The sequence below is a fragment of the Hyaena hyaena genome, unplaced genomic scaffold, assembly GCF_003009895.1.
Source record: "Hyaena hyaena isolate Hyena2069 unplaced genomic scaffold, ASM300989v1 scaffold_20, whole genome shotgun sequence".
In the NCBI taxonomy this organism is placed as follows: Eukaryota; Metazoa; Chordata; class Mammalia; order Carnivora; family Hyaenidae; genus Hyaena; species Hyaena hyaena.
Window position 1 is genome coordinate 3971321 of NW_024080652.1, and position 14491 is coordinate 3985811.

General features: G+C 58.0%; 1 protein-coding gene across 1 annotated transcript in view; it reads right to left on the minus strand.

Moving 5' to 3' along the window:
• Positions 1 to 7664, minus strand: part of TNRC18 (trinucleotide repeat containing 18) — an 86861-nt gene extending 79197 nt beyond the window's left edge. The window contains exon 1 of the mRNA XM_039226153.1: positions 7308 to 7664. Coding sequence (XP_039082084.1) covers positions 7308 to 7494 — 187 coding nt within the window. The 5' untranslated portion in view covers positions 7495 to 7664. The remainder of the gene's footprint in view (positions 1 to 7307) is intronic.
• Between the last annotated feature and the right edge of the window lie 6827 nt (positions 7665 to 14491).

Sequence of the window (14491 nt, forward strand, 5' to 3'; positions counted from 1 at the left end):
AGGTACTGCTCAAAGCACTTCCCAGACCCTGTTTCATTGACTCCTTCCCACACAATCCCACCTACCAGATTCTACAAAGTATATCCCAGTTTTACAGATAAAGGAACTTGGGCCCCGAAGCACAGATCTGTGAGTAAGTGTCAGACGTCAGCTCAAATGGACTCCAAAATCTTGTCCCTTAACCGGGATTAGGTTCCTCCCGAATTCATTATTATTATTATTATTATTATTTACTTTGCATTTAAGTGGCTTCGATAAAGCCGTTTTTAGAAAGCAAACAAAAACAGGGGCGCCTGGGTGGCTTAGTCGGTTAAGCGTCCGACTTTCGCTTAGGTCATGATCTCGCGGTTCGTGGGTTCGAGCCCCGCGTCGGGTTCTGTGCTGACTGCCAGCTCAGAGCCTGGAGCCTGTTTCAGTCTGTGACTCCCTCTCTCTGACCCTTCCCTGCTCACGCTGTCTCTCTCTCTCTCCTAGAAATAAATAAAACATTAAAAAAAAAAAGAATAGGAAGACAGGAAGCAGGGGATGGCTGGCTTTCTTCATAATTCTTCTAAAGCTGACTTTTAAAATGATGTGTAACTTTTACTTTACTGTTTATATGTAGCATTACGCAGAACTATACACTCTCAAAGGGTGAACTTCACAGTATGCAGAGTATGCCTCAATAAAACTTTAAAAAAATGAAGGAAAAAAATTTAAGATGAGCATACAATTAGTTACTAACGCATACCCACCTGCATGAACAGAATTTAAAGAAACTGACAACATTCATAAAAATATTAAAAAAAAAAAAAAAGGGGGGGGCGCCTGGGTGGCTTAGTCGGTTAGGCGTCCGACTTTCGCTTAGGTCATGATCTCGCAGTTCATGGGTTCGAGCCCCTCGTCGGGCTCTATGCTGACTGCCAGCTCGGAGCCTGGAGCCTATTTCAGAGTCTGTATCTCCCTCTCTCTCTGACCCTCCCCTGCTCACGCTGTCTCTCTCTCTCTCTCTCCTAGAAATAAATAAAAATATTTAAAAAAAAAGAAACTGACAACATTCATATGAATAGTGAAGACATGTAAGTAGTGGAATGATACTGCCAGGAATGTACACTGGAGAATTCACAACTGTTAAAGCTTGAACCTACATATACCCTGTGACCAAACAATCTACTCCCAGGTACTGCATCCAAAGAAATGTGTACGTATGTACACCAAAGGCCACGTTCCTAACACCCATACCAAACCCTAAATGCCCATCAACAGGAGGAGATAAAGTAGGACTAATTTTATATATAATACTACACAGCAAAAAGAAACAAATCGCTGCACCACCATAATACGGATAAATCTCACATACATACAGTTGAGCGAAAGCAACCAGAAAGAAAAGAGGGCATGCCGTATGATTCCATTTATATATAGAAAGTTCAAAAATAGGCAAAACGATTCTAAGGTATCAGAAATAAGAATGATGTTGGAGGTGGGGTAGAGGGTGACCAGGAGAGAACAAGATGGCACCCTCTGGACCCTGGCAGTGTCTTGATCTCAAGCTGGTTACTGTGTTCATGGTTGTAAATATGCCATGTTCTAAACTCTCATGATTGAAGCCTTTTACAGTATATCTGTTACACAAAAATAAAAATTAAAAAAAGAAGAAAAATGAAAACCAATTGAGGGGTTCAGGGTGGGGCCCTGGGTGGGCCCATTCAGAAGGGCCTATTTAATACACAATTCCAGAGGCCCCTGGGAGAGGACTGAACTAGAACAAGAGATTAACTTGTTAACTTGATGACTTGAGTCATCAGTTAATGGTAACTATAATTACAGCAATCACTTTTACTATAACTTTTGCAGAGGGCCATCCCTATGCTAGCCACCTAGCTCGCACCTGCTCATTCGAACTTCACAACAGCTGAATGAATTCAGTATCACTAATGGACTCATTTTATAGATGAGAAAATCAAGGCTTAGAGAATCAGCCCACACCCAGTAAGCACAAGAGCAAAGATCTAAAGCTCCAGCAATCTAACCTCCGCTCTGAGGCCAACCTGCCTGCAGATAAAGCAGTTCTTTATCCGGAGATCAAAGGGTAGAATCTTCAGCGGGCTCCTGAAGGCCAAAATGTGCAAGATCGGGAGAGCGCACAAAGAGGGTTTTTTGTTCACTTTCTTTAGCTCACGAAGGAAACTCGGATGCATCTGTGGGCCTGCAAAGGCGGTGTGGAGCGTTGGTGTTTCCCACCTAATAGCCTGACTTCCTCTGGGGTCCGAGGCCAGGCCTCTATGGACAGCTGGTGTGGTAAGGACTCTGAGACCCTGGGGGCCCAAGACTGACCACTGGCCAGGGCTCCCAGCAGCCCCTGGGGAGAAGCAAAACATGTCTGGACACCGGCTCCCATGGGTCCCCTCAAAAGCTGGGCTGGGAAGCACAGCAGGTAAGGGGTGGTCACAGGGATGGGGCTGGAGTCTGGGTGGAGTACAGAGAGACACACGGCCAGGAGGGAGTTAAGTCAGATCAGATCACCCTGGTCCACGATGGAGCAAAAACACCCCAAGCGGGTCCCATCCAAACCAAGAATGCCCAATCACCACGGTCTCTCCAAATCTGTTCCCCCCATTCCTCCACAAGTAGCACCTCCCCCAAAAACCCAGCTTCCGTTCTCCTTCTCTGCCCCTCTGTGTGTCTTGTATCTTCATAACCCAACCTCCCCAAGGCCCCAAACCCTGGTCGCCTCCAGCCTCTCTCCCTGGTCACTCTCACCTCCCTAACAGCCTCCTCACCACAGACTATCTACCACTCAGCCTCCAGCTGGCAGCCCAGACTAACGCTGCTAAACGTTTATTCTGAAATAATTTCAAACTCAGAGAAAAGTCTGAAATAGTACGATGACCTACCATATGGCCTTCCCCAGGTCCAGCCATCGTGAGCTTTCTCACCCTGAATGTTACTCGGGGTCAGTGATTTATCGGTGTCTCGCGTACGTGTATAAATTACAGATATTACTTTGTCTCTTCCTGAGCTATTCCTGAGAGTAAGTCGTAGCCATCACGTCCCCTGTCCCTAAACGTTTCAGTCCCTAAACATATCTTACTTCCAAAGCACAAGGGCATTCTCTTGCGTAACCACGGTCCAGTTATCAGCCTCATGAAACCTAATATTGATTTGATACTATCAGCTAATCTACAGCCGTATTCCAATTTCATCAATTGCCCCCACAATGTCCTTCAGAGCAATTTCTTCCCCGATCCAAGATTCAATCGAGGGCCACACGTTGCCTTTCGCGATCACATTTTTTTAGTCTTTTAATCAGGAACTGTTCTTGGCCTTCCTTTGTCTTGCCTGCCACGGACACTATTTTTAAGAGTCCAAACCAGTTCTGGGGCGCCTGGGTGGTTCAGTCAGGTAAACATCTGACTTGGGCTCAGGTCATGATCTCACAGCTCATGAGTGCGAGCCCCACATGGGGCTCTGTGCTGACAGCTCAGACCCTGGAGCCTGCTTCAGGTTCTAGGTCTCCCTCGGTCTCTGCCCCTCCCCCACTCGTGCTCCCTCTCTCTCAAAAATAAAAAACATTTAAAAAAAAAGAGAGAGAGAGAAAGAGTCCAGACGAGTTCTGTAAAATGTCCCTCTGTTTAAAACCTTCCACTGCCTTCTCATTCCTCAGTGTGAAACTCCAAGACCTCATTACTGGCCTTCGGGGACCCGCAGCGTACCCCGTCTCCCCTCCCCGCAGCTGCAGTCACTCTCCCCGCTCCTAGTCCCTCACTCCTGGGAGCCCCTCGCTCCAGCCCAAACAGACCCAGACCCGGGGCATTCTCTTTCCTTCACAACCTGTTTCTCTACTTAAAATGATTTCCTTCACTGATCTGTGCGTGCGTGACGACTGCCTAGCCCCCACACTACAATGGGAGCTCCAATGAGGGCAAAGATTCGTGTCCGGCCACTGCTGGATTCCAGAGCCAGAGCCGTGCCTGGCACGAAGGACACTCTTGGAAATGGTCTGCAGAGTAAATGAACAAGTGAAGAAACGAAGCGTTTGGGCTGACAGCTAAAGAACCAGCAGGCTGGGAGAGTCAGGGAGCCCGGGGGGGCCCCCACCCAGAGTCCAGAACAACCCCCCGCCCGGCCTCTGAGAGGAGGAAGCACCCAGCAAATCTCCTTTATCTTTGGATCGTATCACTCCACCAGCCAGTCCCACTGATTAATCTCTTTAAATCAATCCCAGTAGGCCGACGGGCTGGATTCCAGAGATTGAGCTGATGGGCCCTGGAGAAGGCCTGTGGCCCCTATTGTCCACTGGCCAGTCCGAAGTACATGGCCTCCTGGTCCTGATCCTTGGGTTCCACCCCCCATTCATGTATCCTCCAGGGCCCAGCCAGCCAGAGCAGTGGGGGCAGGGAGAATAAACATCCAAGTACAAAATCCTGCTAATAGGTCTTTAATTGCAGCCTGCGGAGGGCTCTGTCCAGGGCTTCCAACCCCAGAGCTGAGAGCAGAGCCTACCAGGTGCTTGTCACTTACTTGTCCATTTCACTGACTGCTGTGAACATTTAAGGGCTCACTCTACACAATACTCAAGGTTACCAGAAAGGTAACGGCCAACCAAACCCTATTTATTCTTTATTTGCCTCTTTTCCCGCACAGGGAAGAGCCAAATCCCTCAGCCTAGACCGATGATGCAAAAAGGCATCTTCTCCTAGAGATCTTCGCTCACCACTGTGCCCTGTCAACACCTGCCGTGAAGAGGGGGGACACGGCACAGCCCTAGCCAGGGTCCCCCTCCGGCCAGGAGCTCTCCCAGAGCTCTAGGAGAGTCACAGGCTCCCCTACCCACTCAGGAGTGCAGACTGGGAAGGGGTCCAGAGGTAATTCGGCCTCACACCGCCTCCCTCCCTCGCTGTGTGACCTAGGGCAAATGGCTCAGCCTCTCAGCTTCCCAGAACAAAAACAAACAAATAAAGATAGGGCTGATAACGCTGGCCAGACCTAAGGAGCTGACAGCCAAGTAGGAGAAGCGCCTGAAAGAGAAAATTTAGCACCTGCACCCAGCAAAGAAAGGGGGGGGGCTGGGTTGAGGAATTTGCAATCCACCCCTCGGAAACAGTGAATGGGAAGCAGCTCTCTACCTCCTGGCTAATGGGATCAGCACAGGGCCAGGCTCTGGGCGTTGGCCTAGGGTACAGGGTCTCCCTGCGGCCACTCAAGGTGGGGGCAGCAAGGGGCAGGGCCAGCTCGTCCCCCCCCCCCCAGCCCTTCCCTCTCAGGTGAGCATGGCCACAGCAGCACTTTCCAAGCCTGCTTGCTATTTCCTCCATGACCTCAGCTGCCAAGCATGCAGAAGTCAGCTTCCAAAGCAGGAGGCCCAGAAGAGAGGTTTCTGCAGCCACCTCCTCGTGCTGCCTGCCGCTGTGAAGTCTTCTACCTGTCCAGCCTCAGCCTCCCCCTCTAGCTAATGGACGTTAGGCAGTCTGCCCACTGGGTCCGGGGAACACTGCAGGCTGCCAGGGGCACCCCCTTGAGTAAGGGCTGTTTTCACTGCTTCTCATTAGGGCACACGGCTCTGCAGACAAGAACCAGGCTGGAGATGGGGGCACCTTCTCCCTGGCTGGGGTGGGGGAGGGGGAAGGCAGAGGCCAGGGAAGGCGCCCCCAGCCAGGAAGACCCAGGGTCTGACTTCCAGGCCAAGCATTGCTGCCACCACCCTGGATCAGACTGAGTGAAGGGATGAGCTTAAAAGACACGCAAACACAAAAATCACTGTGGCCTCAGGGCACGCAAAAGGGAGATGGCCAGGCGGCCCTTTGTACCCCAGGGCTTCCCCCCAACCCCTCCTCTGGGATAATGGCACCACTGGAGAGAAAACCGTAACCGGGTCACGACCCCCTGGGCAGAACGCGGCCCCAGCTCCAGGGGGGACACGCGCACGCCCCCAGGCCAAGACCCAGTCCTCGCGCCCCCGCGAGCAGGGATGCCCGCGCTCGCGGCCCGCGAGTGCCCCTCCCCTGCCCGGCGCCTCACAAAGGCCCTTTGTCCATCCGAGCCCCGGGACTCTGGTTCCTGAAAAGTTCCGTAAGAAAAATCAAAGACAAGAGGCAAAACCGGCGAGCGCGGCCTCGCTTGAGCGGGCAGGATCGGTGGGACAGGGCCAAGGCGGCCACTGCGGCGGGAGGAGTCCCTTCCAAGGCGTAAGGGAGAATCGGGGCGCCCGAGAAATCGCAAGAGTCTCAGACTACACTCTGGAGTGGAAGAGGTGGATTTTTTTTTTTTAAGTGAGGCGTAGGACGCCAGGCAAAGCAGCTGGAGGCGGCCGAGTAGGAGGGACCCGGTGTCCTTCGGCGGCCGGCGGCCGGCGGCAGGTCTGGAGGTGCCCGTCGCCTCCCTTCCCACCCGGCCCGACTGCAGCGGCCGCGGCCCAGCCAGGACGAACTTCTCCCGCCCCGGGGCCGTCCCCACCGAGCCTCAGCGGCCCCTCGCGGGAAACGGCAGAGGCCGCCGGGCCCTCTCGGCCACCTTCTCCCGCGGTTCGATGTCAGACCCGAGGTTTTTCCTCAGCCGCGCGCGGGCGGCCGGATCCGCTCGCACGCCGCTTCCTTCCCGGGGCTTCGGGATGGCAGCCGCCCGGTCTCGGCGCCCCACCGCGCCGCGCGCCCGCCTTCCCGCCGGAGAACAAGGGGCTCCTGGGGCCGCGGTCCCTGCTCTCCTACCGGGGTGTGAGTCCCGGGGCTGTCGCTCTCCTCCCGGGGACCGAGGGGTAGCGAGAGGGTCCCCGCCCGCCCGAGCCTGTGGTCTTCGTGCTCCCCGCAGCCTCCGACGCTGGGGCCGGACGGAAACCTGCTGCGACTGGATGAGCTAGAACGGCCCACGGGCGCCGGGCAAGGGCCTTTGCCAAGAAAAGGATTCGAGTTCGGGGAGCGCACGTCTCAAAGGGTGTGGAGCGGGCTTGTTCTTTTCTCGCCCGGATTCTGAAAACCCCAGCCTGGGCTGGAGCAGCAGGGGCCCGAGGGTTAGAATCGCCCCCGGAGGCTCGGATTTCCGCAGACGCAGAAGCTTTGGGAGGGCATGACGCACTGGGGAAAGCAGCCGAGCCGCGCACCCTTCTCGGCCAGGGCCTCAGGAATGGCCTCCGTCCCGGGCCCGGGGGTCTCCGAGCCCTGAGAGCTGAGCCTGCCCGCACCCCCGTGGACCCGCCCAGGGAAAGAGAGGTGCCGCGTCCCTGCCGAAGAACGCCAAGGAACAGGCCGAGCAGTTTCTCCCGAGCCTCCCTCCCCAAGATCCCGGGGGGGGGGGGGCGACAGGAGGGGGCGGCCACGGCGCAGGGCACTTACCCGGGTGCGGGTGGAGATTGAGGCCGGCCATGTACTTCCCAGGCGGCAGCGGACCGGGCAAGCCAGAAGCGGGCAGGCGTCCGGCGGCAGCGGTGCCCACGCGGTGGCTGTCCATAGCCAGACCGGACAGCAGCGGCGGCGGGGGGCCGTGCACGGACCGCGGGGGCCCGAAGTCTCGGCCATCCATCCTCCGCGGGAGTGCCGCAGCCAGCCCCCCACCCGGCCCGCGGGCCTCGCTCAGTGGGACCTAAAAGTTCGGCCTTGGCGTAGTCCCAGAGTCCTCGGGCGGCGGGGGCTCCGCGGCGTGCATGGCGGCGGCGGCCAGCGGGGTTTGCGCTCGGCTGCGGGCCCGCGGCCCGGGGCGCACAGGCGGCCGGCGGTGGGGCCCCTCCGGGCGGCCAGGCGGAGCTGCGCGAAGCGGCGCACACGGCGTCTTGGCGGGGAAAGGACGCGGGCGGCGGAGAAAACAGAAGGGGGGAAAAAGGAAAAGGGAAGGGGAGGGGAAAAAATAACAAAGTTTCAGAAAGTCGTCTTGCCGTTCGGGATCGGGGATTGCGGATCTGGTGGCCAGAAATGAAATCGGGGGTAACCCGTTCTCCATAAAAAGTAAAAATCCATGCTCCTTGCTCCCACAGCCGGGGCTCCCGGGGACCCGGCTCGGAAAGTGGCCGGTGGAGCGCTGCGCCCCAGCCTAGACTGGCTTGGCGGCTTACGGGTTCTCCCGAAACTGGGGAAGGCCCCTCAGCCGCGCCCGGGCGGCATAAATACAAACCTCCCAAGTGGGATTGATTCCTGGGCGTCACATGCTCCGGGGTTTCAAACCGTGAAACCTTTCCATGAGCAGTTCGAAATGTCTCGCTAAACACTGTGTCACTATCTGATCCGGAAAGTTTAATATTTAACCTTTTTGGCCCCTGGCCTGCCTTTTTTTTTTTTTTTTTTTTAGTCTGGTTTCCCTAACTTGCCCTGAGCCACCAATCAGTGTTGTTTTTTGTATTTTTTGGTTTGTTTGTTTTTTTTTTTCCGGGAGAGAGGGTGCAAAGCTGGTTTATTATTTTCAAAGAGCTCGTGCCTCCTCCCGCCGCTCCCCTCGGACCACTGAGTCGCAAGAGTCGGAGTCCGAGGACCCGAGACGTGGCATTCTCGCCCGAGCACTGGAAAGAATCCTTCAAAACAAGCTTTGGTTTCATTTTCCAACGCCTTGGCCTGGGAATCCTGCGGCCCGAGGACGTGGCCTGGCGCAGGGGATTTGGGGGGAGGGGGGCGGTCAGAGGGGAAACGGGGCTGAAGGGTATAGATCCTACCCTGGCTCCCCCCCCCCAACCCAAAAATAACCTACAAAGAAAACCTTCGCAGCGCGGGCCGACCAAGGGGCGCCTCCCCCAGCGTTGGGTAAATCCCCCTGTAGTTCCAGTTTAAAGCTGTTTGTTTAAAAGATTTGTCGTTTGCCGATTCCCATGGGGACGGGAGGGGGTCCTGGAGCCAACCCTGCCCTCGCTCTCCGTCTGCCCGAAGCAGCTCGGATTCCTGATTCCGGGAAGCTCGGGCGCTTCCTAGAGCCACCGATCCACGCCAAAGCCACTGGCTCCCGGGTGCCCGCCCTGCGCCTGGCGCCCAGCCCCCCGAGCTGCAGACCCCCTCAGCCGCAAACCTCCCGGCCTCCTTCTCCAGCCTCCCTCCCCAACTTTGCTAAGGGTGCTTATTTTAACCCGGTTTTGGTTACAAACACCCCCTTCCCTCCCTCCCTCGCTCACTCCCATCAGGCTTTGGTTACCAGATCCGCGTTTACTTTGTAAAAATCTAAGATCGCCACATCCGAGGATACATGTCTTAAGGAAGCGATGAGCTTTCCGTGATTTTTTTTTAAAATTCTTTGTGTAGCTTTCTTTTAAAACCTAGGGCTTCGGAGCATGCCCCAACGCCCCACTTCGGGGAAGTCGAGGTGAAGGCCCCCGGAACACCCTCGCTCTGGTAGAGACGCTGGCTTGGCCATCTGTGGGCTCCGCTGCGTTCTCTCTACTTTTCTCCCCCTCTTAAATGCAGTTAAAATGGCTGAATTCCGGCTTTTAATTAAAAACAGCCTATAATCGAAAACGTCTCGGCGTCCCTGGCTCCCCCGCCGCCCGCCGGGAACCGAGAAGGGAACCGACGCCCCTCAGCCGGGCTGGGCGGGCTGGAGCGGGGCTGAGGGCTCAGGTGGGCGCCCGAGGCACGGCGGCCCGCCCCCACCCTTCCCAGGGCGCCCCCACCTCGCCGATGCCGGTCCTCGATCCCGTAATCGGGGACCTCAGAGCTTCGGGGATCCCCCCGCGCACCCCGAGGGTGAGGTGGGGTGGGGGGTCAGATGGAGAAGTTTGGAGACCGTCGCGGCCGGCCAGGGACGGACGAGTGGCCCGGCGGCGTACCTGGCGCGGCGAGTCTCCCGGCTCTGAGCTCCGGCGACGGCGACTCCGGTGGTGGCCCCGGCTCCCGGCGCGGCTAGGCGCCCGTGCTGCCCGCCATCCCGCGGCTGCTGCTCCCCTTCGCCACCCGCAGCCGCCTCACACTTTTTGCCCGCCTTTCCTTTTTTTGGTAGAAAATCGCTCCCGGGGCCGAGCGCTCGGCGCGCCAACTCCTCCGCCCTCCCGCGGCCCGGCTCCCGCAGCCCCCGGAAAAGCCAGCTTTCCTCCCGCCGAGCTCCCCGCTTTTTAATAAAATCCAGGTAGCGCCGGTTTAAAGAATCCCAAATCTCCATATACAGCCCGGGATTGGAAAAGGTACATTACACAACCCCCCTTTCAAGTTCCTCTCGCTGGATCTAAAAAAAAAAAAAAAAAAAAAAAAAAAAGCCAGAGGGAAGGGGGAGGGGGCGGCTGGGGGAGGGGAGTACTCTCCAGCGAAGAAACACGCATTGTTCCCGGGCGCCCGCCTCCCCCCCCAGGCCGGCCCCCGGCCGCCACCCATTGGTCGCGCGCACCGCCAATCACCCGCATGTAAACACCTTGGCCCTCAGCCATTCCTATAAAACCAATTACGGACCTAGGGGCTCCAGCAGTTTCCAGGCTCCCCACGGCGGGGCTGAATGATCAAAACTGGTGGTGAGAATTTTTCCCGGCCGTTTCTAGGCAGCCCTCCCCCTCCACCAGCTCGGACCCCCCCTCCCTCCCTCTCCTCCCTCTTCCTACCCCCTCCCCCGGCGTCTAGGCTGAGTGATCAAAATAGAGGAAGATGGTTGTCGCCGCAATCCAGGGCTTTGCAAGGCGCGGTTTAATGGGCCGCCTGTCAGCTTCCTGCTCGCGGGAGGAGGTGACAAGCCGGCGAGCCGGGAAGGGCCAGGGGCCTGGCGGGCAGCACCCCGCGCCCAGGCCCCGGCCCCCTATCTCCCCTGGGGCGCGCCTTCTAGAACGCGCGGTGGAGACGCCAAAACAGACAAGGGCTGCTTTTTCCCTTTTTCACTCCCCCTTTTGAAACAAAGCAGCGATTCATTCCTTTTCCCCCAGCAGCGCGGTTGGGTGGGATGGGCAGGCGTGAAGGCCGTTTTCCTAGCCCCGGCCTGCGGGTCCCTCCCTGAAACGCTGTGTCAGATGGTTACTGATTAATATTTTGGAGAGGCCGCGGCGGCGGGTAGCGGGTGAGTCTCTAATCTTCTAAAAGGGGTTCCTATAGAAACGCGGGCCAGAGCGCGCCCCCCCGCTCGGCCCGGCCGGGGCTGTGGCGCTTTGCACCGCGCGCCCTTCCCCAAAGCCTTTCTTCGCGTGGGCGCTCCCCACCCCTCCCCCCCAAAAAAAATCAGAGCAGAAAAAAGGATTAGATCGGCTGAGCGCGAACTGACTCCCTCTCGATTCTGACATTTCAGCCTATTAGCATTTCTCCACGGGGCCTTCTGAAACCTATTAAAGTGTAATATTAAAAACCTCTTGGCTGGGGGCCTCTCTCGCCTTCCATCCGCCGCGCCCCCTCCAGGGAGGGCGAGACCGGGAAAAAAAAAATCTGTTGAGCTCAGAGGAAGCAGAAGCCAAGCCCAAAAAAGTGCTTGGCTGGCCGCGGCGGCCGGAGGGGGAGGGGAGCCCCAATCCCCTAGACTTTGTACTTTTATTTTGCGCTTTCAGCAAAATCCTTTCTGAGTTGAGTCGCCGGGAGCTGCCCGCAGCAACCTACTTGGCTGCGGGCGAGAGGACTGCGGACGCGGTCGGAGGGGCCGCCCTGGGGGCCCCGCACCCTCTCTCTGCAGCCCCGCAGGGACCCGTGCCCGGCTGGGCATTACGTACCCTCAAGTGGAAGCTTGGAGGGGCAGAAATCCTTGCCGATCCTGCCTCGGAGAGCAACCGCGGTGATTAGATTTTAATTAAAACAAGAGAAGCCCGCTCTTTCGCCCTGCGCTGCGGACTCAGCGTTTTCGCATCGCTGGTTCTTTTTTTTTTTTTTTTTTTTTTTAATCCATTTTTAAGCAACTTTTCTGGAGGGGTAAAAAAAAAAAAAAAAAAAAAGCTAGTTGGAGCCCGTTCGTTCTATTTTCTTTTCTCTACTTTTAGAAGAAAACGGGCGGGGGGGGGGTAGGCTTGGAGAAAGTGAACTGGGGGTGTCTAATTTAATTCCAGTATAAATTTGAGGGAAAAAGTTCAGCCTCTTGAGGGCAGTTTCAAGTTGCCCTTCAGGAGCCTCTGCGCTGGTTTCGAGGCTGCCCTCTTTTGGAAGCTGGAGCTCCGCAGGGGGAGGAGGAAGGAGTGTGAAGTAAAGAAAGGAACGAAAATAGCCGGAGCCGAGGGGAACAGCGGCGGTGTCCGCGCGAAGGTCTCAGTGGCGGCTGGGGCGGCGGGAGGTTCCCGGTGCGGCCCCGGAACGGCCAGGAGCAAAGACGGAGAGGAGAGGGGGGTTAGAGAAAGGAGGTATTGTGTCTTGTGTGCCTTGGGGGAGGGGGTTGACTGCAGAAATAAAATAAATGCAGTTGAGCTGCGCGGGGCTGCTAGAAGCCACGGCAGGGGAAGGGGCTGCGCGTGGGGGCGCAGCCCGGGTAGGCGCCGAGCATCCTTGAGCCTTATCCGAAAGTCTTTGTGGGCTCCTAATAAGCCCTCCCACGCCCGAGCCCCCATCGTTCCCCCACCCCCCTGGTTGCCCTCCAGTATTCGGAGCCCAGATCTTGATCCCCCACCCCATTATCCCCGCCCTTGATCCGGAATGTTTTGTTTTGTTTTAATTTTCCTATAGCTCAAGCAAAATATAATGTATCTTGAGAAAGTTGAGGTGAGGAATACAAAGGACTTGAGGGGTGGAAAAAAACAAAGCCTATTTTTATAAATGTTTGATGTTTTCACCCCTGGATGCTCCAGGACGCCGTAATTGTGATGGCGGGGTATGTGCGCCATAAATCATTTAGTTGCTAATAAAAATTCTGCCTGTTTGCCCTGCATTTGCCAATGGCGTTTGCATCTTCCAAGTATGTGCCTTTCTCTGCGTGGCGAACCGAGCCTGTGTTTCATTAGGGTCGCGGTTTCGGGGACAGGCGAGACCCCCCTGCGCCAGCCCCCTCCTCCTCCGGGGCCTTTGTGGGCCCAGCCCCCGCGCGCCGCCTTCCCGGCACACACTCACACCCGCGGCCGCGCCGGGGGTCACAGCGGCGGCTGCTCCGGGGTCCTGGCCGCGGGGTGCGCAGGACGGCCTGCCCTCGCCGGCTCTCGGAGCACAGCGTACGTAGGGGTGCGGCGGGCCCCGCCGGGGAGCCGCGCGCCCCGGGCGACCGCTGCGCGCTGTAGTCCCTGCCGCCCCCCTCCGCCGCCGGCCGGGCCCCGCGCCCCGGCGCCCCCGCAGTCGCTGGGTAAACAGCGTCCGGGAGCCATCTTGGGGCGGGAGTGGAGGGTGGGCGGATTCCAGGCCGAGTGGTGGGCGCAGCCCGGGCTCCTTCTGAGACCCCCGCCTCCAGTCGTAAGGCACCTCTGGGGAGCCCTTGCCGAGCCTCGGGGTCTACGGAAGCACCGTCCCCGCTCTGGCGCACCACACTGAAATGTCAAAGCCAGGCCCAGGCGCCCTGCGCGGGGCGGATAGGAGGCGCGCGGGCCGCCCGGCTCTGGCCGCCATCTTCCGCCCCCCCCTTCTACCCCCGCCACATACTTGTGTTTACCCGGCGGGATCCTTGGCCAAAAAGTGTGTTGACGCAGTGTGTGTGTGTGTGTGTGTGTGTGTGTATGTGTTGTACTGACTGGGCGGAAAAATCGGCTGAAGGGAGGACCTCCTCGCAGCCCGAACCACAGTTCCCGGAGAACCCGCCCAGGCCCGCGCCGCCGTCCACGGCCAGCCTGGGCCGCCGGCGCGGAGGCCTTTTGTGTGTTCTAGGCCTCCGGCTCCGCGCACGATGTCCGAATGACAAAATTATTACCCTTTGTGTTAAAGCCAAAGGAGAGGCCAACTTTGAGGCAGGTTCTCCTCGACCGCGCCTTTGTCGCGGGGACTCAGGTCTGCGCCTCGGTCAACTCTGTTCTTTTCAGGGCTGAACCAGGCTCTTTCTGGAACCCTGGTGTTGCTGGCTGCGTGGATACGTTCTCCCCTTCCCCTTCCCCCGGAGAAAACTGGCATCCTTTCATAGCCACCTCTACCCTTCTCCCCAAACCGCCTTTCCCGGTGGGGATCTCAGTCCCCACGCTGTGCCAGCTTCTTGGGAAAGGGACCCCGAGCGTTCGCCGGCCCCTGCCACCGGCTCGGGAAGCCTCGGCCGGATCTGGGGCTTTAAAAACGCCCGTTTTCCAGGCCCCAGGTCTGGCGACCAGGGAGCTCCCGGCCCGGGCACCGCGAAAACCCGGAGAGGCTGCGCCCGGGACATGCATTCTCGCCATCCCTCTGCTGCTGCGACTGGCTCCGCCACGATTCGGCGCCGAGCCGGGGTTCCGCCAGCCCAGCCAAGAGGGGGCCCGACCCTCCAGGAGGACCAGGGACGCAGCGCCCAAGCCCGAACGCCGCGGAGACTAGAACGCTGCATGGGCAGAGCCAGGGCTGCGGCACCAGGCTCGGCCCCAGCGGATCCCGGCGCGTCTCGGCTCCGCCTCCGGCCCTGGCCCCTTTCCCCGGCCCGGGTCGGGTCTTCCAGTCCACTGTTTGGCTCGGGGAGGTCGGAGACGCGGTCGGTGCACAGGGGGCCGGATGCAGCCATAAATCTCCATGCGGGACCTCCTTTCCGTGGCTCAGCCGGTGCTCCTGGCCGGCCTGGCATCCCGGGC